The following is a 26,901-nucleotide window of genomic DNA, read 5'->3' on the forward strand; positions in this document are numbered from 1 at the left end:
CAGTAGAGGGAGCTAGTGGTACGTTTGTTAAATGCCACACCATTAAAAAAAAATGCTTTTATTAACACAATTAAACACAACTTTACATTCTAAAACATACGAACATGTCTTCCAAATATACCTGACAAAATCTTTGTTCATTTTAAAGATGGTACAATAAAAAATAAAATAGACATTTCACGTGTGTTGCACCTCTCTTGTGTACTTACGTAACAGTTACCTTGAGGGTGTAAAACAACAAAACAAAATTACCTTTTTGATTTAGATCTTTATTCAAAACTATAAATATGTAGAAAATATCAAATAAGACTGTTCTGGATAATTATATTCAGGATTTTAAAGGAACCAATCCGACTTTTATTGCTTGTCATCTGCCAGTAGAGGGAGCGAGTGGTACATTTGTTGAATGCCACACCATTTGTTTATTTATTTATATAAAAGCTTTTATTTACACAATTCAACACAACTTTACATTCTAAAACATACGAACATGTCTTGCAAATATACCTAACAAAATCTTTGTTCATTTTAAAGATGGTACAATACAAGAAAAAAATAATAAAATAGACATTTCACATGTGTTGCACCTCTCTTGTGTACTTACGTAACGGTTACCTTGTGAGTGTAAAACAACAAAACAAAACTACCTTTTTAATTTATATATTTTATTCAAAACTATAAATCTGTCGAAAATATAAAATAAGACTATCTTGAATAATATTTATATTCAGGATTTTGAAGGAACCAATCCGACTTTTATTGCTTGTCATCAGCCAGTAGAGGGAGCTAATGGTACGTTTGCTGGATGCTACACCATTTGTCGTGTTGCACTTGTCGTGTACTTACGTAACTGTTACCTTAAATCATAAATGAATTAGAACTGAATACACACTTAATAGTTTTACTAACAGTTTAATGTTACAGGTCTGGAGCTCAGTCTATAGTCAAAAATATGTGGATACTGCTTACGATAATTTCCTTGAAATATTTCTTTCTCTTTACAATAAACACTGCCCACTTAAAAATGTCAACAACATAAAAGGCTGACTAATCGAATACAACATGCTTGCAAAAAGAAAAATAACTTGTTTGTTAAATTTAATACCAAAAAACCTGAACAAAGATATTAGGTTTATAAAAACAATTTAACAGACATGGATCTCCAAAAAATAATTCTGAATATAAACAAAACAAAAGTATTGATATTTGGAAAATACAAAAGCAATCCAGAGTTGAAAACACACATAGATGGTATACAATTAGACAATGTGAAGGAATAAAACATTTGGGGTGTAATCATTGATAACAAGTTGACACATGAGAACTAAAATTTCCAAAAGCCTCTCACTCATGAATCAAACAAAGCAATTCCTAGATCACGATGCTTTCAGAATATTATACTGTTCCTTAGTTCTCCCATATCTCACCTATTGTATTGAAGTATAGGGAAATAATTATAAATGATCCATACAGCCCTTATTCATATTGCAAAAACGCACATTAAGGATTATACACAAGGCGCAATTTCTAGCACACACAAATATATTGTTTATTCAATCAAATTTAATTAAGTTACATGACCTTGTGAAATAGTATACCTTATTAATCTTTAAAGCATTTTTAGAGAGAGTACTTATGAGAGGCTTTGGGAATTTTACACTACCAACATTTCGAACTACCAGGAAGAGTTTTTGTGTGTCTTTATGTGGGGTAAAATTATGTCTGGACTTACACCACAAGCAATGTCAAAACATTTATAGCTTTAAAGCATCTTACAAACACATGATCTTGTCACAGTATCGTGATTTTTTGAATATGTCATATTGCTTGATCTGCGCAAAACAAATACATCAATTCAATTAAATTTAATCTTTATTCAAAATTATAAATCTGTCCAAAATATAAAATAAGACTGTCCTGGATAATAATTATATTCAGGATTTTGAAGGAACCAATCCGATTTTTATTGCTTGTCATCAGCCAGTAGAGGGAGCTAGTGGTACGTTTGCTTGATGCCACACCTGTCGTGTACTTACGTAACTGTTACCTTGAGGCCGGTGAAAAACAACAAAACAACTAACTTTTTAATTTAATCTTTATTCAAAACTATAAATCTGTCCAAAATATAAAATAAGACTGTCCTGGATAATAATTTTATTCAGGATTTTCATTAAACAATGGCCTATGTAAATAAACATGCAAAACATTAAATAAGTGTTAGTTCAACTGTGAAAAGGCAAATAGGAGGGCATGAAATTAGATACATTTCCAGTTGTTTGAAATTTTAGTCGCAAAGAAAAATGCGACAATGCATCCAGTTATCTATTTTGATGATAATAAGAACATTTGCCACACCCTCTCAGCCAAGATAAATATGAAATAGCAGGATGTGATGTAGACTGTAACTAGAGGTGTTAACAAGCATACTACTGCATTTAAACTCCTTCCGTGGCAGTGATATTTGAAAGTGTTACAGTAATTCTGATTTTGAAAATAAAAAATACAGTATGTGATGGTTTACACACTGGAGTAGAATACAAAGAGCTCTAAACAGCGTAACATCAATTTCAAAGTTATGCAAAAATATATATTCCAAAAGCATCTTATAAGACATTATCAAAATGCAAGCGTTGGCTCAATGATGTCATAATGTTCACTTGATGTTGCAGATTTTGACTGAGGTTCCAACTCCAAAGCCTGGGTAAAGGGGCTCAGTGAACGTGGTCTCAAACCTGTGCAGCAGCGTCATGCTACTTCCGATGCTATAAAACGCCAGCACACCTGCACTATGGTCCAAGTACACGCCTATTCTCGGGGAGTGAGGGCCGCTTACGGCTTTGTCAACTCTGTTGTGCCAGGCCGAGTAGCCCGTGTCGGAGCAGAGTAGACTCCAGGATTTATCGTTGTAGCCCAGCAGACACAATGAGCCTTTGCCCTTCCGGCTGATGCTCCTGTAGGCCGCTCCGATGGAGAACTCCCCGCTCCACTCGATCTCCCAGTAGAAGCGGCTTCCAGATAGCCCCTCGCGGCACAGAACCTGGGAAAAACTGTCAAACCTTTCCGGGTTTTCTCCATAGGGCTGCAGGTCCCTGGTTCGGATGACTTTTCTGCTGTGCTCAGAGATGTACAGCTCTTTGTAGGCTGTGATCGGATCCAACTTCAGCTGGCAGAAATCTGCGTCATGCGAATCAATACGCATTTAGTATCTCATTGAAATCAGTTAAGTAGTCATAAATAGTGTTAAAAGGGAAGTCAACCCCCCAAAAATGTCTTGACCCCAATATGTTCGATGCAGCCCCACTAGTCTAAATACGGTATTCTGGTAAATGTTGTGTTAGTGGAATATCATTTAGGCGGCAAAATCCAGCAGTTTTTATCAATATCAGAAAGCAGCCATTTTGCCACTTGCTCTCGAGTGAAAATGACATCACAGTTGCTCAGGTCCCAGGTAACAACCAATCACAGCTCAGCTTCAGAAAACAGGTGAGCAACTGTGATGTCATCTTCAGTCGACAGCAAATGGCAAAATGGCCGCCCCCTGAGATGGATAAAAAGAGCTGGATTTTGCTTCATAACTCATATTCCACAAATGTAATATTATTCAGAATGTCATGTTTAGGTCACACATAACATATTGTTGTCAAGAAATGTTGAAGGTTGACTTCCCTTTTAAAGTGGAGATATTGATGCTATGCAAATAGTTGGAAGACAAAAGACCAGGTAAATCTTTAATCTGCCTATTTCTGAATGTGTCCGAGCAAACGCTTGTGCATTTCTTGTCCACTGTTACATAACAATGAGTCTATTTTACATAAGTGCCCCCGTGAGTTTCTCCATCCATGACATGATCAACTAGGCTGGGGAAAGATCCAGAGAAACTTCCCAGTGACGGTCAGACTATGTCTGAAACACTATCATGCAGAAACACGCCACACTGGGCTCTGCTCCCATAACTCTAGTTGCCCATATCAGGCTCGGCCCCCGATTGTCATGGTAACGAAAGTCGGAATTTCAGATGTTTTGGCGAAAAAAATCCAGACACGTGACACCTGTCGTGTCAGCTTTAAATAGATATTGTACATACTTACATTTGATAAACTCTGCTCTGCTCCTTGGCTCTGGGGCAGCTGGAATGCTGTCCACTGCGGTCATGTTGTGGTCTTTGCCTGCAAATTAAGCAGCAATTTTCCAAATCTATTATCTGGCGTTTTTTTGACATCATCGTTTGTGGTCAGGCCAAGAGAGGCTAATCTTGACTGACAACTGGGCCGTTTCTTGGCGGGCTGGGTTGCTTACATTAATTTGCTCTGGCTGAAATCAATAAAGTTCATCTATTGTCGCCTTGTAGTACTAACGCATTATTTCCATTGGTAGGCAAATATATATATATAAAAAAAAATCTTTGTTACGAACTTAAGTCACAATATTTTAATACATGTCTTGAAACACCACCACTGTAACTATATTACACTCTGTTGGTACAAAGTAGCACATTAAAAGGTAACCTAGTCACAAGACAAGTGAACTTGTAAAGGCAACATGATAAAGCTTCCTGTAGTTCTCTAAAGTGCCTGTTGCTGTGTGGTAATCCTAAAGTTAGCATCAGTGTGCTGCACCAGAAGTGGTGTGAATAAGTTTCAAAATAAGAGCACTAACAGGAGATGGTGTGCTAGCTGCCTAAATGTTGCTGTCTGAACGGCGCTTGATAAATCAGTTTCTTATCCAATGAAGTTGATCTTGTTAGCACATTCGATTGTACTTTTGGATTTTTGATCAAATACAATATGAATATGGTTTGAGGGACTATTTTAGATTGATACACTAAGACGGGTAAAATTGTAGCTCTTTATTAAATTATTGTGAACTTAAAAGCCAAGTCAAGAAAAAAAATCTTTACAACAGGTTCTTTGCATCCCCACTAGTCTAAACATGGCATTGTGATTAATAATGCGTTTGTGGAATATCAATTAGCAGAAAAAAACTCCCATTTTTATTCATCTCATGGGGCGGCCATTTTGCTGCTTAGGCACTGTGATGTAATTTTCAGTCGACAGCAAGTGGCAAAATGGCCACCCCTGAGACGGGAAAAAAAAGTGTGGACTTTGCTGCTTAATACATATTCCACAAACACATTATTAATCAGAATGCTGTGTTTAGACTACTTGGGGCGCATAGAACATATTGTTGTAAAAACAATTTTTTGACTTGACTTCCTGAACTACAAGGCTGAAAAATGATTCCCACTGTTTATGCTAACTGTTTTTGCGCATTAGCCTCACCTCTGCTCCTTCTGTCCAGTGTTCGACTTTCTGTAGTGTACACCGGAACATCATTCACTGAAAGGCATAGTACATTTATTATATACTTTTTGAGCTCATTATGCATAATTAGTGCATTTCTGTTGCTAAAATCAGACAAACCTGTCTTGGATATCTTCAGAAGCTCTCCCCGGCCAAACTCTTCCAGACGTTCCTTGATCTCGGCTACAGCTTTCCTGACAGTCCCAAAGGAGAAGTCAGGGTTTACCGTCACCTTTGGTATGAAGCCATCATCAGTGGGAGTGCACAGGTAGTTGAAGTTCTGAGGAAAGTGAGCGTTGATAAATAGTGGATTGTCACAATTTGGTATGTTATTATCGTGTTTAGGAATTCTGTACACATAAAAGTCATTTCAGGAACAAGTCCTGAGGTATACCTGTAAAAAGTGGATGTGGTCGTCCGTACTATAAAGCTGCTTCAAGCCTGACTCCTTTTTCTTCAGTTCATCAATCTCCTGTTCCAGACGCTCGACCAAAGCTTCGGCTTGGTTGAATGCGGCCTTCTCATTGATCCCAATCAACTTGGTCACCTCTGACCTCATCCTCTCAATGGAACGAATCATGTCTTCAAACATCTTCTGACTTTCCACCATGGCTCGTTGGGCTGAGTTCTGCATGAGATCACGGTGAGTGTGTCTTACTGGAGGAACTACTAGTGTATTTTAAGTAGTGTGATATTTGTGCATGTAAATCACATGTAACTTGAAGATAATGTGGTTAGAGAGGCCGCCTTGAGGCTAAACACTTCATTGCTAGTCCACTTTTAATTTGTCTTTCACCATAAGAAATAAAGGGAGTAATAATAATAATAATGAGTTCTGGGACATCCTAAAATCTGGGTTTCTACTGTTTGACCTTACCTTTAGTGAATCCACTGCGGTTTTCAGCTCCTCCAGCTCCTTCACGCGCTCTTGACATTTTTGTCTGATCTCGGCTGTGGAGATTCCCAGGAGTTTCTGCAATAAAAGACAAACATTTTACCCTATAAAGCCAAACGTATCATATTAAATACGAGACATTTTGAGCCCTCTATTTCATGAGTATAACATTTTTTTCACCGTTAAAACCCTGACGTATATGATCTGACACATGCATTGCACAGATAATCCATTAGAGGTGCTGTATCACCCACCTGATGGCTTTTAAGCAGCCTCGCAAGATCGCCCCAATTGAGAAAGGAGAGACACCTATACTTATTAATAGTGGGAAATGTTCTTTCTGATTTTTGGAAACACTAATATGTTTGATATGTCTGTTTATTATTATATTTTTGACAGTTATAAATGTATGAATTTAAAGTGTTGTGACCGGATGTATCAAATATGACACAAATCAAAAGTCATATGCGGAAGTTGATTAAAAATTATTATAATATTTTTTTTTATGTTCAAAAGGACCAATAAATACTCCATTTACAAATAATCTGAATTGCATCTCATATTTCATGGTTCAGGCTTTATAGGGTTTTAAAGTTATAGTTCAAATTGTTGTTGAGAAACTACAGGTTCCTATTTGAAAGCTTAGTACAGACAGCCATCTCAGCATAACTAATAAAGCCTATTCAATGAGACTTCTCAATACGGGCAGGTTTGATCTCAGACGGGGGTCTGTCATGGAATTCTGGCCATGTCAGGAATGTGAAGCCACCGCCGACGGACTTTTTCAAGAGATGTTTCAAGGTGCACGCCATACTGACATGCAGAAAGGAGGGCTTTTCTAATTCAGCTTGATTCTCAAAACTCACCAAGCCATTCTTCAAGATAAGCTGGTGGAATGTGGGGAATCTGGCAGGGGTTGAGCGTGAGAGGGGGAGGGGAGACAGGAGGAGATGGTGTGAGATCTGTGAAACTCTGATTGTAAATGTCCTGATTAGAAATACCGGACTCTTTTGAACACAACAGTTGTGTTCTCTCACAGCACTCGAGTGGCTTGATTGTGTTTGGCTGTGATTCATGATCCAGAGCAGAAAACCTTGACTCCCTGACATTCCAGTACCACTCCAGGCCTCCCTCCCACAGGTGGGAAATGGCACAGGAAGGCAGTTTCTGTGCAGCCATCCCACAGATGGAACATCACATTCTGTGAAAAGCAACTTTCGGTGATAAGCGAGACACTCCCCCAACCTGCGCGCAGCTAATCAGAGAGCCGCATTTGTTTTGGCGGTGAATGCCTGCCGAAGTAGCTGATACCATTGGAAAAATAGTGCAAAGTACGTGCGGCAGTTGCAATGCAGGAGTGAAGGAATACAGACAGATTATCTCCCGAGAGACAATATGCTTTCTTGTATGATCACACAACGGCTACACTGTGACATGTTTCTTCTCCGAGGCCATTTGAAAGTGATCTAACAGGTAGCTGTAGTATTTGTGTGGTTGAACAACAAAGTAAAGCTTACCTGTTTCTCACTCCTCTCGGCCTCAGCAGAGACGATGTCATGGCCTTTGTGTTCACTGACTGTGCAGATGGCACAGATACACATTTGGTCGGTTCGACAGAAGAGCTCCAGGGACTTCTGGTGTTGCGGGCAGATCTTCCTGTCCAGGTTTCCCAACTCGTCCACCAACTTGTGCCTTTTGAACGTGGCTGACTCGTAGTGGGGCTTGAGGTGTTTCTCACAGTAGGATGCCAGACAGTTCAGGCAGGACTTGACTGCCTTGAGTTTCTTCCCAGAGCAGAAGTCACAGGGGACGTCACTTGGCCCGGCGTAGCCGTTCCCTTGGGGCATGTGGACGTTAAGGTTCAGACCACTCTTCTTGATCTTCTCAGCCACCATGCTGAGCGTAGCGTTGGGCCGCAACACCGGCCTCTGGGTGAACGTGATCTTGCACTGGGGGCAGATATAAATCCCGGTGTAGTCCGCCTCATTCCAGTAGCCGCTGATGCAGTCCATACAGAAACTGTGGCCACAAGGAATAGCCACAGGGTCCCTCAGGAGGTTCACACACAGGGTACAGCTAAAGTAGTCTGGAGACGTGTGATCAGCCATCGTTTGTGGTCACGCAAACACTTTCAGACCTGAAGAAGCGGAGAGAAAAGATTGCCGGGAGCAAAGAGCGCTGAGTGGAGTCTGCGTGGGAGCCCGCCCTCCTGAGTGTGGTACAGCCTGCCAGAGACAGGACCTACTTGTATTTCTGAATTCCAGAGGTTATTGATTGAAAGCAGGCAAGGCCCGCCTCCTGCGCTGTGTGAGTGTATGGGAGCCCTGCCCAGCTCAGATAAGCAGGTTGAGCAAGGCTGAAGAGAAAGAGAGCGGGAGGGAGGGCGAGCGAGCAAGTCGTGCAGGCAGGAAAGACAGACAACTAAAAAAAAGTGCAAGAGAGAATGGATGAAATGTGAAAAGCTCAAAACGAGACAAGAAATATGCTTGAAAACGTCTCCATTTCCCCCACAGCTTACTCGCAATTCCTCCTATGGCTCATCTGGGGATGAATTGCGCACACTTCTCAACAGCTGTATTTCCACCTATTGTTGTCGAACAGAATCGCCATTGTCTTAAACCGGTTACAGTCCAACAAACACAAATGGAGGGTTAGGTGCTGCTGGAATTTCAGGGACCACCCAATAAACAAACACAGACGCTGCGAGCTTGAGCATTTTCAGGAAAACATCCCCTCTCGTTTCTTTGATATTTTTTTTTACATTGTAACCAGTCAAACTCGTCAAATGCGCTCCTGGAGGTCAATATGTAACTGCAGATATGGAGATAGCAACTGTTTGTTCAGTAGAAGGAGCCCCACATGAAGCCGTGCGCAAACAGAACATTCCTGTATGATGCAGGTGTGTGTAGATGTTTGACATACTTGTGTGTTACATCATGTGGACAGCCGCCGACTCCACTGTTCAAACCAGTCACACCAAAGCATCAACATGCAGCGAACGCTGACGTCATAAACTCGAATTAGCATTTCTATCAGGCCTGAAGTTGAACAGGGTTGAGTTTAAGTTCGGCTCACCCAGGGGTCAGTAACCTTTCCTGTCAAAAGAGCCATTTTAGGCCAAATAAATAACAAAACAAATGTGTCTGGGGCTGCAAAACCTTTGAAGATTGTTGTGAAGGAAACAGTGTTATTGTTCGTCTAATATACTGAGAGCCCAAAAGTTAATTAGAACTGCACCACAAACGACACAAAAATACTTTTTGCTGCCTTTTTGCCAGCAAATGTATGAATTTTTTTGCAATTTTGTGGACATTTTATTGTAATTTTTGGGATTTCTTCTTTTGTTTTTGAACATTTTATAGTTACTTTTTAATGCTTTCCTTTCTGCTTTAAAAAAAATATACATATTCTGACTTTTTTGGGCAATTTTGTGTACATTTTATGGTAATTTTCGGGACATTTTATGGTTACTTTTTTAACGTCTTCTTTTCTACCTTTTTTAAAAAATAATTTTTTTGACTTTATTGGAAATTCAAAAAATATTTTATGGTAATTTTGCCTTTGTTGTGTTTTTGGACATTGTCGGTTACTTTTGAAATGTGCATTCCTTTTTAAAAAATTTAATTCTCTGATATTTTTGGCAATTTCATGAACATTTTATGGTAAATTTCTGCTTTTCCGCTTCCTTTTTAGCCATTTTATAATCACTTTATGGACATTTTTAGGTAACTTTTTAAAAACGTTTTGATATTTTTCTCACAACTTACATTTTTTTACTCTTATATTTTGGGGAATATTTAAAATTAAATTCTAAATCATGAATTAATTTGAAAAATATTCCATCTAAAAAATACAAATAAATATGTAAAAAATATAAATGTATACTCTTTTTTTAATTCTATTTTTTTTCTCCCATTATTACAGATCCACAGGGAGCAGACCCCTGGGCTAACCCTAACCCTCAATATAATTGGAAACAAAATAAATTAAATGCATTTTAAGCCTATTAGAAGTACAGTGTCCACTCTTGACTCTGCATCCTGCATGACTTCATACATATTACTTCACCATATTAGGTCAGGTTGTGATAAGCCAGTTTTTCCTTTCCTTCCTCCAGAGTAGAGGGTGTACCCTGTGATTACAGATTAACTACCTAGTGCTGTTGCAGAGGGGAAAACACTTCGCACAATTCTGATATCAAAAAGGGAAGACACAATGTCCCTGTTGTACTTAAGAAATGTGATCATGTTTAGAATACAGGACTTTTTAATTAGCTTTAATGACAGAACCCTGCAAAGAGTAAGCCACTTGTTGTGAACCGAGGAGTTCTGTTTTGGGCAAACAGATACTCCACAGTTATCCATAGCTGAAACCAAGTTCAAGGTGAAAGGTCAGCCTCGCTTAGGATAGAGTGGGCATGCAGGGTAATAGCAGGCGAGCACACATGCCTTATTTCATCGAAGGAAGCAAAATGCGAGTTCACTGAGGGTGTGTAATAAAAACAGGAAGACACCATTCTAAACACGTGATGGTGAAAACACTAGACAGATTTCTGGTAGGTACCCAAATCGGTAGACTGCTGAATGTTACACAGGCCAAATGTAACTGTCACTGTTGAAGTATAAAGGAATGTTATGGCCGCATTGAGAAAAAAAAGAACAATACGATGGGAGTAAAGTCAATAGTTATAAAAATAAGAAAACACTTTAAATTCCATAAGAATAAAGATGTGATAAGATTATGACAGTTCAAAGTATCGACAAAGGTTGCTTGTTCTAGACTACTCTGGAATTTTAATAGTCTTTAATGAGGAAGTCAAGTCAAAAACCCCTAACAAAATAGCAATATGATTAAATAACAAAATAACAAAACAATAATGTTTTATGGTGCTCCACTAGTTCATTTAAACACGGTTTTCTAATTAATATTGTGTTTGTGGAATAAAAACTAAGAAGCAAACGCCACTTGTTTTTATTCATCTTATAGGGCGGCCATTTTGCCTTGTACTGCTACTTGCTGTCAACTGCAAATGACATCACAGTTGCTGAGGGCTCAGCTATCGACCAATAAAGCCTCATCGTGCAAATGTCACATGACCAAACTTAGAAAACAGGTGAGCCGGGATTGGTCAACTCGTTACCTGAGCCCTTAGGCACTGTGATGTCATTTTCAGTCGACAGGTGATCAAAATGGTTGCCCCAGAGGGATAAAAAACGGGTGGATTTTGCTGCTTAATTCATATTCCACCAATACAATATTAACCCGAATGCCTTGTATAGACTAGTGACTAATATGATTATTTTATAAAACGTGTTTTTCTATTCTCTTTTTCTAAAAAAATAATAATACTTTAATCTTTTAATTTTCAACCTCTAATATCACTACAATATTTCTAGTAATATAACAGAACAATTCATTGTTTTTGTTTTTCTCACAATATTAGGGTTTCTAGTCATATTATTTAATTCAAATCAAAACTTTCCAGATCAGATTTTGCTTTCATTTTCCTCATTTTGGTGTAGCCCGAATACCTCTAATACAGACTTCAGAAAAAAAGAAGAAGAAAAAGAAACCAGCACTTTCTGTATGTTAGTCAGATTTGCATTGAATCAAGTTATTTTAATGGAACAGACAGCTTAGAGGTCATTCTGTGTAGTGAATGGAGTGAAGTGCAGTGAGCATTGGCCAATAGATTCATCTTCGCCATAAAAACACAGTATTTTTGTTTTATGGAAGCAAAGTCCATTTACTGTCCAAACCAAGGTCATTTATGTTGGCAGAACAAAGTGCAGAGCAGTTTTCCCAAATCAAAAATATCTTCAGTGTCAATTTACAGATAAAGAGACTTGTTGAAACGCTAGCTGAATTGAGGCTCTAAAAATGAATGAACATTTGCATTTTGTTTCATGATTCATATGAACTAAAGTGTCCCTTTGGCGAATCTTGCAACATTTGTAACCATTAGCCATTATATTCTTCAAAATTAATATATGACGTCTTATCGCAATTAAGAGGGGCATAATTAATTTGTCGTGTTTATTGTTGTTGGTTGGCTCACTTACCTTTCTTTTTTTGGGATACAGTTCCAGTATCCGCATGTTTGAGCATATCAGCTGTTGTTGACGGACAACAGACCAAGTCGTAGCCCACTGTGCAGGGGCCATCTTGGCTCTTTAACAATGGCATCTGTTATCTGGGCTATCAAGTGTAGTCACATTCCACTCCATTCCAACAACCCTGAAACTCCATCTTAGCTGTGTTTGTGTTCGCTGCAAGACCAAGAGAAAACATTCCTCTAATTGCAAGAGTCTCTGCAGCAACATTGTCTCGTTGCTGACGTGCAGAATCGATCTCAGTCGAAATGAGTGTTTTAAAGTCATGCTCAAAAAGTTGAATTGGTGATTAATTTGGATAGGTGGTGGTTGAACTATAAACAGCTTAACACAAAGCCAACTGAATCCAATCAAAGCAATTAATTGTGCATGACTGCAAGGAACACTTTTGATTTGATTGATGAGACACTATATCTGATCATCGTAAAAAAGAGGCGTGCTGACAATCTGTTTAGTGGTGTATTATGACTTGAATAGCTATCATTACATGATGTCTCACAAGTAGTAACTGCGCCACGCCTGTTTTGTTTCACATCGGCCTCATTGTCCGTAATCTTTATTCAAATGTAAGTACACGGTGCAAACTTCATCCAGTCATATCAACATTTTGTGTAGAATTTCTTTTTATTTGATGAGTCTTCATGCAGTTCCATTCAAAGGAAGGATGAAACTACTCAATGTCCACGTCATCATACATTTTATTCATTCTGTAACTGATGAAGACACTCGCTGTGCCCTTGCCTTGCCCCGCCCTTGTTTTACTGGTTTCGGCTTAACCAGTTTAGCCTCTCCCTCTGTTCACTCCCATATAACTTCACGACAGTAGTCGGGTTGGGATCACTTCGCTGCCGTGCTGACACAAGTCACAGCATCGTTCTTGCATTTGAGCGGAAAGGAGCAAAGCAATTGCACGCCATGGCATCAGAGCAAGACAACTGCCACCTGTGTAAGGAGTACCTCAGGGATGCCGTCTCAATTCCATGCGGGCACATTTTCTGCTCCATTTGCCTGAAAACGTACTGGGATCACGCAGACCACACGGGCACATACCTGTGCCCGCAGTGCCGGGTCACCTACAACAAGAGGCCCACGCCGAGACGCATCGGAGGTTCCCGGCACTCGACCCTCCAACGCAACTCGGAGGGCTTCCCGCCTCCGCCCCCGTCCCCTGACTACAACATTGCCGGACCGCAAGATGTGGGTTGCGACATCTGCGTGGGCAAGAAGAACAAAGCCATCAAGACCTGCTTGATGTGCCTGGCCTCCTACTGCGAGAGGCACCTCAAGCCCCATTACGAGTCGACTACTTTTAAACGGCACAAGCTGGTGGATGAAATCGGCCACCTGGACCGGCAGATCTGCCCGCAGCATCAGAAGGGTCTGGAGCTGTTCTGTCGCACTGACCAAATGTGCATCTGTGTGCTGTGTACGGTGAAAGAACACAAAGGTCATGACATGGTGTCTGCTGAGCAAGAGAGGGCGGATGAACAGGTAAGAAGATTCAGATTACTTTATAAGGGCCATTCCCCTCGTCACAAAAAAAAAAAGACCGACAGGGTGAAAAAAATTGGATGAAAATATGGATTGCTGGAAAAAAAGAAAGAAAGAACAAAGCTTTAGCTCTGCCCCTTTAAAGCAGGGCTCAGTGTGAACTTGGGAAAAAACTCCACATAATAAAAGACATTCAACAGAACTCTATGATTTGTTGCATGTGAGGAGGGGGCACTGAGCCAAAACACATCGTCTCATTGCCATGGAGACAGCCTCCACTGACCTAATCAGGAGGAAGCACAGGAGAATGGGGGAAGTGATAAGGGATACTCCAGTGTCCAGCAAAAGTCCCATACAGGACAAAAGCAATTAAGGGAAATGTTTCCTACTATAGTCCAATAAATGTAATTGTCAGCAGTTTTGTGAGCCCTGGTGTACATTCCGCCTTCCTAAACTGTACAGGACTTTCTTTACAGTTTGTGATATGTTAATCTAATCGTTGTGTCCTCCACAGCAACGCTTAGGTGGCACCCAGGCTGAGATCCAGGAGAGGATTCACGATCGACTCAAACAGATGGAGGAACTGAAACAAGCAGTCGATACACTCAAGGTTTGTAAAAAAAGTCATCTATCAGGATTGTAAGACCAGGCAAACCACTTCCAGATTGAATAGGATGTTAAATCAACTACCTACACGCTTGACATTCCTTCATGCTGGGAGTGAATAAAGCTTTGCGGATGCTTGTCGAAAAAAAAAAAAAGTGACACCCACTTGATTTATGGCCTGCCTCCTGTTTCCTGCGCAGAACTCAGCTCAGAGAGCAATGCAGGAATGTGAGAAGATGTTTAGTGACATGATCCGCTCCATTGAGAGAATGCAGCAAGAGATGGCCAAGATGATCTCCACCAATAAGCGAGCGGCGCTCAACAACGCCGAGGGTCACATGGAGCGTCTGAGCCACGAGATCACTGACCTGAAGAGGAGAGACAGTGAGATCACTCAGCTGTCCCGCACCGAGGACCACATCCACTTCATTCAGGTAACATAACAAATAGATGATAGTACATTATTATTTTGTGTTTTTTTTGGGGGGGGGGGGGTATTTACATATAGCGAAATGCAGCAACGCTTCCTTATTTTTCCTTTTTTCTCTTTTCTTTATCAGACCTATCACATGCTGATAGCCCAGACTGAAGCCGAGGAGCTGCCCACAGTCACCGTGAACCCTTACTTCACCTTTGGCCCAGTTACCAAGGCCGTGTCTGAGATGAAACAGCACATGAACGAATTCAGCAATGATGAACTGGTTAAAGTAGCCAAGACAGGTGAACAGGTCACTTATGGTTATTATTATGCACCTTGATTGCAGGCCTCTGCTATTCTATCACCACGATAACACATATTTGTGTTTACAGTGAACAAAATGACATTTTGTCAACTGGAGGATACCAAAAAGAAACGTGCGTTAAAAGGTGAGTCAGCACAAAGCCTCGTTTGAAACCTTTTACGGATTTAAATGACTGATTAGTACTGCACGCGCAATCAAAAAAAGCTACTTCCAGAAGAATACGCTCTAAAAACAGTTGGGTCAAAAATAACCCAAATTGGGTCAATAATGGACCAACCCAACTTTTTTAGTTATTTAACCCCAAAAGTTGGGTCAAATAAAACTACAAAACAACCCCAATATTGTTTAAGTCCTCTCTTAAAACACACTTTTTCTCTTTGGCTTTTAACACAATTTGAGATATTGACTTGATTAATTTCATTGTTCATTTCTGACCCAATTCAAATTGGTTATTGAATTACCCCACCAAAAAATTACCCCCCCCCAAAAAAAAAATTTGGGTTGTTTTGTGGGCTATTCATTTGATCCAACTTTCCGAGGTATTTAGCCCCAAAGGTTGGGTCAAATTAAATTAATAATACTACTTTTTGGGGGGTGTTAATTCAATAACCCAATTGAATTGGGTAAAAAATGAACCGACCCAGCTTTTTGAGGTATTTAACTTCCCAAAAATTGGGTCAAATTAAATCAATAGCCCACAAATCAACCCAATTTGGGGGGTTATTTTTTGGGGGGGGTGATTCAATAACCAATTTGAATTGGGTCAGAAATGAACCAACCCAACTTCTGAAGGTATTTAGCCACAGGTGTTGGATCAAATTAAATTAATAACCTACAAATCAACCCGAGTTTTAGGTTGTTTTGTGGGTTATTCATTTGACCTTGGGTTGATTTGTGGGTCAGTCATCATTTAACCCAACATTTGGGTTATTCAAAAACATTGGGCTGGTCCCTTTTTGACCCAATTGTTTTTAGAGTGTAGTTCACTTTTGGTGACATCATTCATTACTATATTATATTATATTATATTAAGACATAGTCATCAATGCTCCCATCAAAAAGGGGGTCGGGATGTATTTTAATTGACTTGGTGACTTTTGTTCACTTGACCGGAAGAAGTCCTTTTCGTTCGTACTTGTCTGTCTTCTACAAAGTTTTGCGCAGTTCACTACAATATGTTTCACTGCTGTGGTAAATGATTAATGTGGTGTAGTTTGAGGTGACTTGGTAGCCGCTTGTTCAAATGTTTACTTTGATTATGACGTGACGGAGCTTACATGAACACACCCCTTGTCCTTTGAATCCAGCCATGTTGTTTGCCTTGACTCTGTATGACAATACGGTTTACTTTCAGCAGTATCAACTTCAAGTTTTGCTTATCTGCTTTAACAACACCTTGCGGGTAATCAGTGTCTAAGCATGCGACGTGTTCTGATCAGGATATGTTTTTGTTGTTTTTGCTTCCACATCAGATGACGCTCCCATGTACAGATCTGTGCACGTCCAGGAACCACAGCACAGGGACGACTTCCTGAAATGTGAGTGTCAGCTGATCCGCTTCCGTTGATTCCTGGTTTTTCTTCTCGCTCATTTCAGCTCTTAAGTTGCATTTGGTGCTGCTCAGCTCCTCTGTCAGACCCTGTGGCTGACCACAAACGCAACACTTTTTTTTTAAGGTCATACAGTATTTGTCCCACAGTTTCACATAGAATATAATAATCAAAAATGCTTTTTTCACCTTTTCTTTTTTAAATTAGGCTACGTGTTGTTTTTATGAATCCATGCCTGAGCCTCATAATACAATATGCTAGTTAAGTTATGGCAGGTTTCTGTTTGTGGTCAAACTTACAAGCAGTGTTTGATACCTCTGGCATTCCAGATAATAGGCCGGGCAGAACTAGCAAGGGCAGCCGGGTGTCCCACCAACTGTGATCTGCAGAGGGAGAGAGGGAGAGAGAGAGAGACATAGCAGGCAGGTGACATCGAAGCCCTGCAATAACTCTCATTTGTTTGATGTGTAAACCCAGAAGGTCTCACACTTTTCCCTTTCAATCCACATTCCCATCTTAACTTGGAGCCTTTTGAAAAGCTGTTTCCTTTCTCTGGAAAAAAAAAACTATCCACTTCTAGTTGTGTATTTTTAAACAAATGTGAAGTAGCTTGAAAAGCACTTTAAAGATGAGGTCTTTAGTTTTCACTCAGAAATAAACACTTCTTAAACACTGGATGTATACACACGTAATCCTTCTCAATCAGCACCTCTGGGCTTCTGTTTTGTCATCACCCACCACCACCCCAGCCTGTATTTTGCCATTTTGTTGTGTTTTGCCATGAGAGAGACGTTTGTGGGCGGAAAGTCTATGTTTACCCCTCCAGCCAATCACAGAGCGGGGGGCGTGTCGCTGAAGGCAGGCGCAATGTTGAAAAGAAGCGTGGGGGTTGAGCCATGGGAGGAGTCAGTTTTGAATGGGTTGGAAAACGGACAAAACTAAAGACCCCACCTTTAACAATAACAGGCATAAGTTACAGGTTCTTATATTTGCTGGGGGGGGGGGGTTGTTCATTGAAAAAAAAAAATTAATTTAAAAAAAAATGCTTTTTGTTTTTTCCCCCCGGGTTTTACGGGATTTCCCCCTAGTTCATCCCTGTATTTTCATGAAAACATAAATTGAATGTTTATCAGCGTTTTTTGAAGAATTTTAGGGGTTTGTAGAAAAAAGAAAAATCCCAATGCATTTCAATCGCCATCCAGTATATACAGATTTTTGCTATTTGCAGGCCGAATAGCAGCGCTTGTAGCAATATTGATTAGCATGTCACTCACCTTACTTTTCTAGTAACATACAGTACCTATACCTTTTTTACCTTGGAACAGGTCCAGACCTTAGTCTTTTAATATTTAACCATATGGGGTTGCTTTTTGAATGAAGTTTGATGAAACAATCCAAAGCTGCTGGTGCAATGGTGATGGGGCATGTAAAAAAATACGCTTTTCTCATCTTACCATTTCCGTTTTCACCTGACCTTAAGTGTGTAGTTTTCTAAAATCCATATCTTCTATCTCTTCCTAGATGCTTGCCAGCTTACTCTGGACCCGAACACAGCCTACCGACAGCTCCACCTCTCTCGAGGGAACAGGAAAGCTGCCCTCAAGAGAGACCCTCAGTCTTACGGCGACAATTCCGCTAGGTTTGATTCTTTGCCCCAGGTCCTGTGCATGGAGGCCCTCTCAGGTGGTGCTTACTACTGGGAGGTTGATTGGAGTGGGGAGGGGGCCGCCATGGGTGTCACCTACAAAAGCATCAAAAGGACGGGCTACGGGGACAGCTGCCGCATCGGCTACAACCGCAAGTCTTGGAGCCTCTTCTGCTCTGATTCCAGCTATTCTGCACGCCACAACAAGGACCAGATAGAGGTCAACGCGCCGTACTCTGCTCGAATTGGGGTCTTCCTGGACCACGCTGGGGGAACGCTGTCTTTTTACTCTCTTGGGGAGACAATGTCTCTCATTCACCGTTTTAAGATTTCATTCAGCGAGGCTGTGTATCCAGGTTTCTGGGTCTGGTACGAGTCAGCCGTCACTCTACTCCAGCTCTGATAAGAACACACAGATCGTTGTACAATAGTCTTGATTGTAAGGCAAATATGATTTAATTACATCTAACATGTTAAAGGTTATATGTTTATTTGGGTAGTTGGGAAAACTATTGTTGATGACTATAACTATTTTACAAATGTGTGGATTTGTGCAATCAGGCGTACCAAGTCATGGAGTGTACTGTATAAATTAGCATTTAAATTAGTGTAAATTGTACTTGATTGAAAGCTCCGATGTGATTTGTATAGGCCATTTATACAACATTTATTTTTTATCAATAAACATTTTATGAAGGTGTGTGGTGCCACTGTGTTTTGTGCTATTGTTGTTGTTTTTACTTGCAGCACAGGCAGGCATCCTACACTTTGAGGCCTTGAGGGACTTTGAGGAGAGGATATGAAAACGGCTTCCTATGGTTATCTAAGCGAAGCGGACGATTGTAAAGTGAACAATACGGGGGGCGGGGGGGGGGGGGGTACTCAGGGTTTCACTAACCTGAGCTAACACAGTAAGTCCTTACAGTCAATACAGTATTTGCATGAAAAACAAACATTACTAGATCATACAAACCGTTCATGTCGTTCATTACCTCAAAAGGTTGCTGTGCTAGGGGCGGGCTGGCTATCTGTTGGCTCTGGAAAATCACAGAAGGGCCGCCGCACATCAGGACCGCCGCTGGCCTGGGCTCATGCGCTGTTTGTTTGACCCCCCCCACCCCCCACCCCCCCCGCTCAATCAATCAGACCCAGCACTCAACTGGCCGCTTATGGCTCGCCCACAGCTCGCTCTATTCACTACTGTTTTGCGTTTAGACGGCGCACCTGCGCCAGTGTCGCCAATCCGTGCCGCACGGACATTAACTACTATGGAAACGCAGTAAGGAAGTAAGTAATTAAGTACGACTGCTCTATTTCATGACCTGTCATTTGCATGGTCACTATACGCCCTCTGGTGGACAAACGCACAATGCTACCGTCAATACCTTTTCCATTCTGTGAATGGTTATTTGATAAAAGGTTTCCGAAATCTAATGCATGCTAAGGGCGTTTCCGTAGTGTAGTGGTTATCACGTTCGCCTAACACGCGAAAGGTCCCCGGTTCGAGACCGGGCGGAAACATTATTATTATTTTTTTTTAATCCCACACATTTAAATATAAAATTCTATCGCTTTAAACCGAGTTTATGAAGAAAATTCAAACTGCAATGTAATGTTACACTTTATTGTATTTAGTGTAAACAGAAATTACTCAAAAAAAGAAAACTGATTGCAATTTAAGTTTAAACAAATAATTGTATTCACGGAGCATCCACATTATCTGATTCTTCAGGGATAAATAAATGATAAATGAAAAATAAATGATAAATGAAGGTGAGATAAATACGTGAAGTTTTTTTAATCACCTCCATCACATTGAACAAGAATGAACATGAGAATAATTTTTTTTACTAGTGAACATTACAATTGTACATTACACTAATACAAAATGCACAATATTAGACAATATTTTACAGGGCTGTACATCAACAGTGACCCATGGCCACTATGTCCTCATCAGGCTACCCAAAGATCACTAAACTTTCCAACATAAAGATGAGATCATTGTGTATGTAGCTGTTTTAATATTAAATGTTTTGAGTTCTATCCGTTTAAATGTTTTGGATTCTAGGAACTTCATCATGGATTTTTTTTTTTTTACTATCTTTTCCTTTCAGCTTTTCCCTTTAGGGATCCCCACAGCGAATCAGTTGCCTCCATCTAACCCTGTCCTCTGCATTCTCTGCTCTTACACCAACTACCTTCATGTCCTCATGAACTACATCCATAAACCTTTTCTTTGGTCTTCCTCTAGACCTCCTGCCTGGCATTTGGAAACTCAGAACTACATAAACACACATACAAATATATGATAAATCTTACCATCAAATAGCTTTGAGATGTTAAAATTGAAAATCCAAACATTGCGACACAGCTTGCAATAAGTGGCTTCGCGATGTAAACAAATACGGATAGCATCACAGCATTTTTTCATGCCACGGAGGAGGCGGGACTTCCGTGTTTGATTGCTTAATGTTTGCGATGTTTGACTTGTGATTTTAATTTGTTCAATAAAGCATTTAAAAATATATATTTTAAAAATACATTTAAAAAAAATAAGCGGGACTTCCGGGTTGCCGTTTCCGGTTTGTGACGTTTGGGCCGCGTCCCAGTACTTGCGCTTCCGCCTTTGTGCCCTTCGGTTGCGCGTTCCCGTCGACGGGTGCGAGACTGCGAGTGTGTAGTGTCTGTCTGTGTCCAAAACATTTCAGATAGCCGAGACGCCCTCCCGCCGGGTTCGAGACCTGGCGGAAATATAAAAAAAAAAAAAAGAAAAGAAAAGAAGTAGCAGCTTTTACTCGTTTAAACATTTTTCTTACATAATCTTCACATAAAAAACTCATACATTATGTAAAGACTGCAGTCTTGTTAAAAAAAATAAAAAAGATATACTGCTTCAACTCCTTGTTGGCTGTGTGGTTCTTTCTACGTAGAAGTAGTATTGCGTCTAAGTTGGTCCAACTATTTCTAGGGTCAACAGATTAATAAAGTTTTACTATAATAACAGGTTAGAGAACTACACACAACTCCTGACAGTGTGGATGAAGAACTTTATTACAAAACGCAAAGAACCAAAGGAACACTGCTGAATAACAAACATGCATGCAATGCAGTAGTAACACACATTTGAAAAGCACAAAGTAGTTTGGCCATTCCTCGGTTTTTAGTATTTCCTGGCTTCCTCTATTGTTTTCCGGTGCAATAATTGAGCAGAAGACCTGGCATGAAAAATAAACTTTTATTTGCATCACCGTTGAAGGATAACTATTCGATCTCCACCTCAATGTCCACAGGTTTCAGTTTTTGGACAAACACAATATCTTGGTCGCCGGGGTCCAGGTGGTGTATGAGCTCCTCCTGCGGTTCCTCTTTGCACCGCAAGGGTGACAGCATGGGAAAATGAAAGGGAAGCTCAAACACCTTGTTGAGGTAGTTCTCGTTTCGGTTCCTTTTTCTGGCCATGGATATCACCTGGGATGCTAGAGACCAGGCGAACTCCACTTTGCGAGGGTTCTGGTAGCCCAGCTCGAAGTTGTAGTCCAGGATTCGATAGAGGGAAGGCACGTATCGGGGGCAGTTTTTCCGCACGAAGCGGTGCACCTCAAGGAGGACGCCCCTCGTCAGCTTTTGCAGGCTCAACTTCCTCTTGGGTACCCATTTGTAGGCCACGTCAAGATCCAGTCCGATTTTGCTGCAGGCGCAGAACTCGCTGAATCGGACATCCCTCTCTTGATTCGAGGGGATTTCTGCGCCGTCGTCCTCCTCCTCCGACTTGATCTGAATGAAGACGGGCGTGTTGAGCCACACATCCCTGGGGAGCGTGTTGGGCCTCCTCACAAACCATTTTCCTATCGAGGGTCCTTTGTGGAACACCGCGGCGCGCCATTTTTCCAACACCCTGGCGGCCTCGCTGCCGGCGCTCCGCAAGTCCAAAGTGAAATTGTGCTCCAGGATGTCCTTGACCAGCTCGGACGTCGTGCCGCACAGATTGCCCACAATTTGGAATGTTTCCATAACGGCGCCGACAGTCAGTGCGGACAACGGCAGCTTGTTGCCGCCCGCCGTCCAGAAATCCACGCCGATCTTCTTACAGAAAGGATACGGATACATGTCAGAGGATGACGTGCACTTTTTTGGCTGGACGTCCTTTCCGCTGTTGTAAATGTGCGGCAGACAAAAATTGCCGCTCAGGAACTCAAACTTGTTCTTGTTGGGATGTGTGAGGAGCTCATTCCATTTTGTGATTAAATTCATGACGAGAGTTCGCTTACTGTGGTCTTCCCGGAGGACAATGGCGAAGTTGCGCTCCAGGATATCAAACAAGAAGCTCGCCATGCTTTTATGTATGGCCATGGCCAACTGCTGAACCTCCATCAGGACGCTGTTGGTGAGCAGCTCCAAGCACAACGCTTGTTTGGCGCCCGAGCCGACGTCGAAAACCAAACCGATCTCCCGGCAGCTCTCGAATTGGCTTTTGATTGCCAGGATTTGCCTGGAGCAACTTCCGCGCAGCAGCCACAGCTTCCTCCTGGCGTCAGCTTCCTGGGTTTCTTCATCTGAGTGTTTCCTGATGTTGCTATGGGTGCCCGTGGGAGTTGTGCTTTCCGCAACCTGACCGTCGTCTTCATTCACAAGAGCAGGTTTTGCGTCGGACTGCACGTCAGCCTCAAAATCAAGCGGGCACATGTAGGAATTATCCAGCAATTGCGACGTTTGTTTCTTCAGAATGGACGCTCCCGTCCAATCCTCAGCTTTCCGCTTTTTAAACACGATTTTGGGGATTTGGTCCACCTGGATGCCAAAGTTGTGCTCTAGCAAGGCGCCGGCGATGTGCGTGGAGGTACTAGAGAGGACGCGAGCAAATTCGAAAAGTTCCAGCATCAGGCCGTTGGTGAGCAGATCCAAATGGAATTTCTGTTTGCCAGATTTGGATGGACCGATGGCCAAACGCACACCCAATTCTTTGCACAAGGGATAAAGTTCCTCTTTGTGTATTGTGGCTTTTTGTCCCTTTTTTAAAACAACCGCGCTCTGCTTGGGCGGCTTTTCTGACAACTGATGATCTGCAAGGAAGGAATGGTTGGAGAAAAAATTGTTTTGAGGAATCTGGCATTTTGAGTTTTTGTGTACATACGCTTTTACAGCGGACACGCCTGGCAACACGAAGACGTCCTTGTGATCTTGAGGTTTTAGCTTTTTATTTTTTATATTTCCGTAAACGCGGACTGCATAATGATAACACAACTTGTGGTCTGTGAGGTCCAAGCCCAGGTCAAAGTTGAACGCCATTACCTCAAACAAAAAATATTTCTCCGACGTCATTACAGTCTGCGCAAACTCCCAGATCTCAATCAGGACGCTATGGGTCAACAGGTTGGCATCCAGCTTTTTCCGTCTTTCCACGGCGGCGTTGAACTCCACGCCGATTCTGACAGACTCCGGAAAGGGGACCTTGCCTTTCAGATTGCGTATGCCGTGGAACACGCGGCGCTGCCAGATGTAGTTGTCTTCCACATCATCCATGTTTGCATCCCAGTGTGGCAGAGGAGCAAATTTGGTGGCATGTCAGTAACCTGGGGAAAAAAAGGAGGAAAAAAAAAAGACATACCTTGACTTAAGAATTTAATTAGTTCCATATTTAACCTAGTTAGTAACTCAATTAACCTTCATCAAATGAATTTTCTGCATTGAAATGCATCAAAGATACAATTTTAAAAGCCAAAAAACAACATACTTTGTCAACTTTTTTACAGGTTAAAAACGGAATCAAGTACAAACAAACAAAAAGATTCTCAAAGTAGTGATAAACTGGCATCATTCGTGGTATGAGAAAGAAAGGGGGATCACAATTTTCTTTTTAATATACGGTGGCTTCAAGTGTTGATTTTAAATATAGTACATTTCATTTGTAAATTACAGCTGTACTTCTAACTTTTCAATAAAATAAATATACATGTAATCTTCTAGAACTGTTTGTTTTCAAGCAGTTATCCGGGTACATTTTTGGGGGGTTTAACTTTCATGTGTAATATATTTTCATAGAATACTTCTGTAAGTGGTAGGTGAAAAAAAACACAGTGCCCAAGTACAGTACAGTTGTGCCTGTTAAAAAAAAAAGCCACATTCCACTAATAAAACCATTATTTAACTATATTTTTTATTCCTTTATCCTCAAACAGTGCACAATGTCAGTGAATGACAAGCACATCAAATACATATTTAGAATATTAAAAACGTTGCCTCTTTAGATGAATACGTATGGCTACTACAAAACGAATGCAGTTTTAGAACTAAAAGTTTTTGGGGAGATGGTAATCGATGCAAAAAATTAGCAAAGCACTCAGAAGAGTCACCTTCTCAAACTATTGGTATAAACTCTTCGTGCATGACGTCAAGCTCAACTAGTTGGTTCAACCGGGGAAACTAGTAGAGAAAACCTAAACAAAGCTCAACTCAAGTCAGTAGAGATGAGAGCAGGTTAGCATTAGCTTCTAACGTTAGCGTAGCCTTGCCGTGGCTGCGAGCAGTCAGCAGCACTAAAGACGACAGACAGGAAGGCGAAGTCAACTCACCATAAAAATGCAGTCGTTCACGTCGTACCGTATCTGGAAAAGATGCTCAAGTTATTTTTATTGATGCGGAAACAGCAGCGACCGGACCGTTGACGTAGGCAGAACTTCCGGTAGTGACACGTCGCTGAAGTTGGCACCACGGTCGCGCTCCCGTCAAATCATCTTTTCATACCACCTTAAAAGCCTGCAATTGCGCAATATCGCCTGTAGATGGCAGTGTTTGCCATTGCAGAGGCACCACTCACTTTGAGTTAAGTTGTTGACTTTGGAGGACTCCGTTATTAGTTCACCACAGACAAAGTAAAAAATGTAAATCCTTTCTGTTTCACTTTGGACAATTATGACAGGAATAGGCTACGCAAAAATAAAGAAGACAAAAACAAACAGTCCAGTATTGTTTTTCAAAAAAGTTTTTAATTTTAATAATAAATAATGATCTTAAACAGAAGAATTTGCAATGAACTCAATCAAAAATGTAATAAAACACATTGACATAATAATTTCGCCAATGATGTGAATGTACATAACAATCTTAGATTCTCAAAATACAAAATGTGGAGCTTCAGACTGAAAATGAAAATATATATTTAGTAAAATGTCAAGTTTTACATGATCTATTTTGAGACCTGAACATGTAATAAATAACCAATAAAGCAATAAGCCATTACATTATCAGTGAAAAAAATGTTTTACAGCATATATATATATATATATATATATATATATATATATATATATATATATATATAAAATTAATTCCTGTACAATGTAAACTAACGGTACATCTAATAATCTTAAATAGATGAAAGGCTTACAGATGTGTTTTGTTTTACCCATCTTTATTGCACAACTGATTTTTTTTTTTTTACATGTACAGCACTTTAGGTATGCAATAATGGTCGTTTTAAAGTGCTATATGAATAAAATTAAGCTATTTTTTTAAATTCGTCTTGTAAAGGATTTATCTATACATTTAAAAGAGAAAAAGAAAATAAATGTGTTTCCGCCCGGTTTCGAACCGGGGACCTTTCGCGTGTGAGGCGAACGTGATAACCACTACACTACGGAAACTGCTATATGTATTGAAAACTTATGTTATAAATACGAATTTCTGACCGATTCCTTTGTAGCATGTTTCTGATCGTAAATTGCATTTTCCAAATACAATTACAAGTGAGTGTGTTGAAATTTACATTAACTGCAGCTACGTGTGACGACAGTGACATCTACGGGTAAAAATTGTCACTGCAGTTGGATTGTGGGTATTGTTGCAGCGTTTGTTTCTCCATTCATCATCTACAAAACACATGTCACTCGTTGGAAAAACACGCAAAAGTCCAAATTGGAAAACAAAAGGTTCAACTAAATCGTAATTTTTATTTTGGATCTAGTGACACAAAGATCACATGTGTGCTAAAGATGCTTCGTCGACTTTTTTTTTTTACATAAATTTTTATTTAGGAAAATACAAATTCAAAAGGTTTTCTTTAATACAACACTTACGTGGTAAAAGCAGAAGAAATGAAAAACTATTAACAATAAGAAACAAACAAATAAATTAGAAAATAATTACAAATGAAAACTGAATGAATGTACAATGTCAACTAATGATAAATCTAATAATCTTAAATAGATGAAAGGCTTACAGATGTGTTTTGTTTTACTCATCTTTATTGCACAACAGACTCTCTTTTTTTTTTACTCCATGTACAGCACTTTGTATGTATTTTTAAATTTATTGCAGTTGTTTTAAATGAAGTTCTATATAAATAAAGTTGAGTTATTTTTAAAGGGTTAAGGATTTATTTATTTATTATCATATAAGAGAGAAAAAAAAGAAAATCTGTTTCCGCCCGGTCTCGAACCGGGGACCTTTCGCGTGTTAGGCGAACGTGATAACCACTACACTACGGAAACTGATATAAACAACGAAGGGTCACAGTGTTCACACATTTACGAGCAAGTGTGTTGCATTCACATTGACTT

The 26,901-nt window shown here is 40.3% G+C and overlaps 3 protein-coding genes, 1 long non-coding RNA gene and 3 other non-coding genes across 8 annotated transcripts; 2 read left to right on the top strand and 5 right to left on the bottom strand.

The window, feature by feature from the left end:
• Nucleotides 1-2,077: 2,077 nt before the first annotated feature.
• Nucleotides 2,078-8,518, bottom strand: ftr82 (finTRIM family, member 82). The gene is made up of 7 exons (XM_086098004.1): nt 7,713-8,518; nt 6,178-6,273; nt 5,695-5,928; nt 5,421-5,580; nt 5,280-5,336; nt 4,089-4,166; nt 2,078-3,174 (listed from the first exon to the last, which is right to left on the bottom strand). The coding sequence occupies exons 1-7, from the start codon at nt 8,301-8,303 to the stop codon at nt 2,654-2,656; spliced, it is 1,737 nt and encodes a 578-aa protein (XP_085954130.1). The 5' UTR covers nt 8,304-8,518; the 3' UTR covers nt 2,078-2,653.
• A 4,240-nt stretch (nt 8,519-12,758) lies between these two features.
• On the bottom strand, nt 12,759-19,459 carry LOC147160465 (uncharacterized). The gene is made up of 4 exons (XR_015097387.1): nt 19,336-19,459; nt 16,998-17,081; nt 16,426-16,793; nt 12,759-14,773 (listed from the first exon to the last, which is right to left on the bottom strand). It is a non-coding gene; the product is annotated as an uncharacterized LOC147160465 (long non-coding RNA).
• ftr83 (finTRIM family, member 83) lies at nt 13,120-19,043 on the top strand. Its single transcript, XM_086098392.1, has 7 exons — nt 13,120-13,799; nt 14,314-14,409; nt 14,606-14,839; nt 14,966-15,125; nt 15,216-15,272; nt 16,621-16,686; nt 18,220-19,043. Exons 1-7 carry the CDS (start codon nt 13,224-13,226, stop codon nt 18,744-18,746), a joined length of 1,716 nt encoding a protein of 571 aa, XP_085954518.1. The 5' UTR covers nt 13,120-13,223; the 3' UTR covers nt 18,747-19,043.
• Nucleotides 19,460-19,791: 332 nt separating the features above from the next.
• trnav-aac (transfer RNA valine (anticodon AAC)) lies at nt 19,792-19,864 on the top strand. The gene has a single exon. It is a non-coding gene; the product is annotated as a tRNA-Val (tRNA).
• Nucleotides 19,865-21,373: 1,509 nt separating this feature from the next.
• LOC147160468 (uncharacterized) lies at nt 21,374-25,068 on the bottom strand. 2 transcript variants are annotated; one of them, XM_086098389.1, is made up of 2 exons: nt 24,916-25,068; nt 21,374-23,916 (listed from the first exon to the last, which is right to left on the bottom strand). In XM_086098389.1, exon 2 carries the CDS (start codon nt 23,864-23,866, stop codon nt 21,608-21,610), a length of 2,259 nt encoding a protein of 752 aa, XP_085954515.1. In that variant the 5' UTR covers nt 23,867-23,916; nt 24,916-25,068; the 3' UTR covers nt 21,374-21,607. The 2 variants fall into 2 exon arrangements, with proteins under 2 accessions (XP_085954515.1, XP_085954516.1); XM_086098390.1 differs by lacking the exon at nt 24,916-25,068 and having other exon boundaries at nt 21,374-23,406; nt 23,636-23,784.
• An 845-nt stretch (nt 25,069-25,913) lies between these two features.
• trnav-cac (transfer RNA valine (anticodon CAC)) lies at nt 25,914-25,986 on the bottom strand. Its single transcript has one exon. It is a non-coding gene; the product is annotated as a tRNA-Val (tRNA).
• A 773-nt stretch (nt 25,987-26,759) lies between these two features.
• Nucleotides 26,760-26,832, bottom strand: trnav-aac (transfer RNA valine (anticodon AAC)). Its single transcript has one exon. It is a non-coding gene; the product is annotated as a tRNA-Val (tRNA).
• Between the last annotated feature and the right edge of the window lie 69 nt (nt 26,833-26,901).

The sequence above is a fragment of the Leptonotus elevatus genome, chromosome 16 (assembly GCF_054856555.1).
Source record: "Leptonotus elevatus isolate MCC_2025b chromosome 16, RoL_Lele_1.0, whole genome shotgun sequence".
Classification (NCBI taxonomy): Eukaryota; Metazoa; Chordata; class Actinopteri; order Syngnathiformes; family Syngnathidae; genus Leptonotus; species Leptonotus elevatus.

What these genes read in the sequence shown, in the direction of transcription:
- ftr83 (XM_086098392.1), top strand. Translation starts at nt 13,224, where the DNA reads ATGGCATCAGAGCAAGACAACTGCCACCTGTGTAAGGAGTACCTCAGG. An exon ending in AAGCAGTCGATACACTCAAG is followed by an intron (nt 14,410 to 14,605) that starts GTTTGTAAAAAA and finishes TTTCCTGCGCAG; the next exon opens with AACTCAGCTCAGAGAGCAAT. An exon ending in ACCACATCCACTTCATTCAG is followed by an intron (nt 14,840 to 14,965) that starts GTAACATAACAA and finishes TTTCTTTATCAG; the next exon opens with ACCTATCACATGCTGATAGC.
- ftr82 (XM_086098004.1), bottom strand. Translation starts at nt 8,303, where the DNA reads ATGGCTGATCACACGTCTCCAGACTACTTTAGCTGTACCCTGTGTGTG. An exon ending in CCGAGAGGAGTGAGAAACAG is followed by an intron (nt 6,274 to 7,712) that starts GTAAGCTTTACT and finishes CTTTTATTGCAG; the next exon opens with AAACTCCTGGGAATCTCCAC. An exon ending in ACTGGACAGAAGGAGCAGAG is followed by an intron (nt 4,167 to 5,279) that starts GTGAGGCTAATG and finishes CTTAATTTGCAG; the next exon opens with GCAAAGACCACAACATGACC.
- LOC147160468 (XM_086098389.1), bottom strand. Translation starts at nt 23,866, where the DNA reads ATGGATGATGTGGAAGACAACTACATCTGGCAGCGCCGCGTGTTCCAC.